This window comes from Carex rostrata, chromosome 4, assembly GCF_964058835.1.
Source record: "Carex rostrata chromosome 4, lpCarRost1.2, whole genome shotgun sequence".
Lineage (NCBI taxonomy): Eukaryota > Viridiplantae > Streptophyta > Magnoliopsida > Poales > Cyperaceae > Carex > Carex rostrata.
Window position 1 is genome coordinate 542672 of NC_135921.1, and position 4105 is coordinate 546776.

Genomic DNA, 4105 nt, shown 5'->3' on the forward strand with positions numbered 1-4105 from the left:
TGAGAGCGAGGGAGTGTCGGCTAAGTTAAATTATGACTCTCTATCTTAGATTTTAATTTCATCAGGTAAATGAACGGTCGATGTTATTATGAGATTCGAATCATAAAAGTAATCGAACCTATTTCGATCGAACCAGACTAGGTTTGAATTAATTTCGAACCGAACCTGATTTGGTTTGTTTTAATTCGAATCCATTTTGAATCGAATTAAACTCGAATCAAATTCGAATCGAATCACGAACTACGAATATTTTTGCCAGCCCTACCCGTATATATAGATATTAGTATATTTCATACCGACATGTGGCATGGTAAGGCAGTAACTGACATTCATTGACACACAGGCACAGGTACAGGTATAGGTACAGGCACAGGCACAGGCACAGCTCACAGCTGTATATTCCCAGATAACGACACCGTAGCCCACTGGAATTAATCAGCAATTCCGGAAAACAATGTAAATGGCAGCTGTAAAAAAACAAAATTGCCAATGCTCAAATGCTGCCAAGCCAAGGTGCCAGAAATCTCCCACTCCCAAGTCCCAATGGCATTTTGTAATTAAATTCTTTTCCGGGGCTGTTAATGTTAATGGAGAGTCGGTCTTCGCGGCCGTGGTCGGGGGACTTAATTAAGCGGCTGCCCTTTTGTATGGACCTGGTCCACATCCTTTTGTTTGCTACCGTAACTGTAGTAGCACTGAGGAGGGATCGGATGACGAGTGCGTATCCTCTGAGATATCTCATATTTTGCGTGACCGACGTGTCCGGTGCCTATTCGGGGGTAACGAAGGGGCAGTAATATTTGAGCTTTGAGATTCGCGCAGAACGTATTGTAACGGTTGAGATTTTCCAAAAAGTCATGCAAAATATGAGATATCTCAGAGGATGCGAATTATCGGATGATACCTTTTTTTTTCAAATAATTATAACAATTAAGTATTTCCATTCTATTGATGACCATAAGCGTCATTCATCAAATATTGACCTAAAATTAAACTCCTTAACATTCTTAATTTGGCAATACAACAATTCTATCATATTTATTCAATAAATAAAATTGGCAGTCGCTGCCAATTCTTCAAAAAAACAATTCTATCATATATCAACTTATTAATATATTTAACAATAAGTATTATATATATATATATGTATTATTGCTTTTTAAAGAACATATATATATTACTTAATTAAGATATGATAGAAAATGAGATTTTTATTAGCTTTTATGTCTTAATATAAACCTTTAAAATTTTAAATTTCTATTACGCATTGCTTTATGCAGTCAACAATGTTATACGCATCAATGATCTTAAGTTGGATTCATGTTGTCTGCGATTGCGAATTGCATTAAAATTGGACCACGCACTTTGGAGTGAGACTGTATATATAATAGTAGATTTAATTTGGACCATTTTGTTTTTCATATCTCCCGTTCAGCTGGATCAGCTCGTTTTGTGTCTATATCGTTTAGATTTAGTATTAATATGGATATATAAAGTCGGATTAAATACATATATCTTCGAATAGTTTTGCTTCTAGCTAATTAATTTACGTAAGACCTTAATTTTCCAATAGTGTGTGTGTGTGACTGTGTGTACATTCATGTTAAATTGTCAGTAAAAAGCATTGTGGAGCCAAATTCGACAAATAATAAGTCATAAACGTCACAGTCACACACCTTCAAATGCTGTCAGAAAATGCTATCAAAAATGTCTGAATAATTTTTGTCTGATCAACACCTAAATTCCGTCCATATTACATGAAAAAAAATTACATATTCCTAAAAGAATGTTTTAAAATTACATGAAAATTTTGGAATAATTAAAAATTAATCATTTTTACTCTCAATTAGTCAATTCTCATCTTCTCACTGTTCAAAATTTATACACGTATCAATACGATCTACAAAAATATATTACTATTCGTGAGAATAAAAATGTTTGTTTGACAACGATATCTTCGCATATATTTTTGTCAGTAATATCAGTATGCTAAAAAATAGCAGTTTATATCAGTGTATTATTGAAAATAGTCACTTTTTACAGTCGCAAATAGTGACCTAATTAATTTTGCAGTCAACACATATAACAAATACAATTATGCTTGACACATGAAAGACACATCACCAAATACGACATGTCACTTGTCATGTTGACTATGATTTTAAACATATATACATGCCAATAAAAAGGCATTGTGGAGTCAAGCACGACTAGTAACAGAACAAGAATAATTTAGATATAATGTTCATTGGACTCAAATTTGAATTTTATGGGTTCCGTGTCCGTCCAATTTACTTTAAAATCCGTACATACTAAATCTGTATGAATATTAAAACAGATGCACGCGAATATTGAAGTGGTGCATACAAATCCTAAAAGAAATCAGATGATTGAGATCGATGAGCATCAGGTCCTAATTGTTCGTCATAAACACAGTCACACGTCAGAAAATGCTATAAAAAAATATCAGCAGAAATGTCTATATAATTTTTTTCATTTATTTCAACACCTAAGTTCGATCCATATTGCATCAAAAAAATTAATATGCATCTCTAAAGAAATATTGTAAATTACATGAAAATTTTATAATAATTAAAAAAAAATCATTTTCACTTTCAAATTCGCATCTTCTCACTCATCAAAATTTATACACGTATCTGACAATTTTTTTTTATTTTTTTTATAAAAACACCTGACAAATTAATACAATTAATTCATATACATAAAGACACGGCAGGACACTTTAATAATACCTTACAGAGTAACACGTATACCAAAATAAAATTATAAGAAAAGCAAAAAAACAGAACAGCAGATTAACAGCAGAGCAGATCAGCAGATACGCACACAGCCACACAACCACACAGGTGATGATAAAAATAAAAATTTAATTTAATAACTACAGTAAAAATAACAGTTCTGTTTTGTAATTTAATTTCTCCATGCACACCTCCTATGCACTGCATCCAACCATCTCTCTCTCTACATCCCCTTTGGCCCTTTATATACCGTCCCGCCTCTCCCCTTTCCTCCTCAATTCCTCTCTCTCTCTCTCTCTCTCTCTCTCTCTCTCTCTCTCTCTATAACACACCCGCACACACGTGACACATCTCTCTGTCTCTCACACACACAAACAAGAAAGAATCTACAATGGGCAAGCTAGGGAAGCTGAAATGCATGATCAAGCGCTGGCACTCATCCAAGACACACCACACAATCCACCGTACCAGTTCCCACAGCTCCACCCACTCGAGCCAATCCAACGACGACACCTGGAAATCCAACTGGCGCACCACATCATCCTCCTCCTTCCAAGGAGCCGATGAGATCCCCGTCGGTCTACACCCGGTTTACGTGGGCCAGGCCCGGCGCCGGTACCTTGTCACCACTCAGGTCCTCTGCCATCCCCTGTTTCAAACCCTCGTCGAGCGTACTGGTACCGGTACTGACGGTGCGGCGGTGGTTGGGTGCGAGGTGGTTCTTTTCGAGCACCTGTTGTGGATGCTGGAGAATGCGGATCCGCAACCCGAATCTCTCGATGAGTTGGTTGAGTTCTACGCCTGCTAATTAATTCTCCAAGCTTAAAAATTGTTAAATTTGAAATTCTTTTTTATTTATTTTTTTAAATTAGTGGCAATTTTATTCTCTAGTCCTCTGTTTTATTTTCTCTTTCAATGGGGAGGAGTACGGAGGCTTTTTTTCTTTTTTTCTTTTTTCTTTTTTGGCTTTGTGAATTAGGCACTAAGTCATGGGTTCCGACAGAATAAGGTTTGCCACGTGAGACTGGGTTCTCTGTGGCACACAGAATGTAGCTGATTGTATGACGGGTCACTAAAATTCATTGTTGTATAAAGGATTTCTGAATATATGTGTCACAATTAATTGAAGAACCAAATAGGCTATTCGGTCCCGAAACGCTTAAAGTGATTTCGAAATTGTGACGTGCCTAAGTTGTAAACACATGACAATTACATATTGAATAAACAAAAACTTATATGAAAAAAAAAACATAATATTTATTATTAAAATGTAACTCTCTCACAGGGTTACCATCTCATTGATACATAATAGTCCATTTTGCTTCAAAAGCCAGTCTCTCTTCTAT

The 4105-nt window shown here is 35.6% G+C and overlaps 1 protein-coding gene across 1 annotated transcript; it reads left to right on the plus strand.

The window, feature by feature from the left end:
• Positions 1-3061: 3061 nt before the first annotated feature.
• Positions 3062-3881, plus strand: LOC144552681 (auxin-responsive protein SAUR78-like). The gene has a single exon (XM_078300675.1). The coding sequence runs from the start codon at positions 3151-3153 to the stop codon at positions 3565-3567; it is 417 nt and encodes a 138-aa protein (XP_078156801.1). The 5' UTR covers positions 3062-3150; the 3' UTR covers positions 3568-3881.
• Positions 3882-4105: the final 224 nt, after the last annotated feature.

What these genes read in the sequence shown, in the direction of transcription:
- LOC144552681 (XM_078300675.1), top strand. Translation starts at nt 3,151, where the DNA reads ATGGGCAAGCTAGGGAAGCTGAAATGCATGATCAAGCGCTGGCACTCA.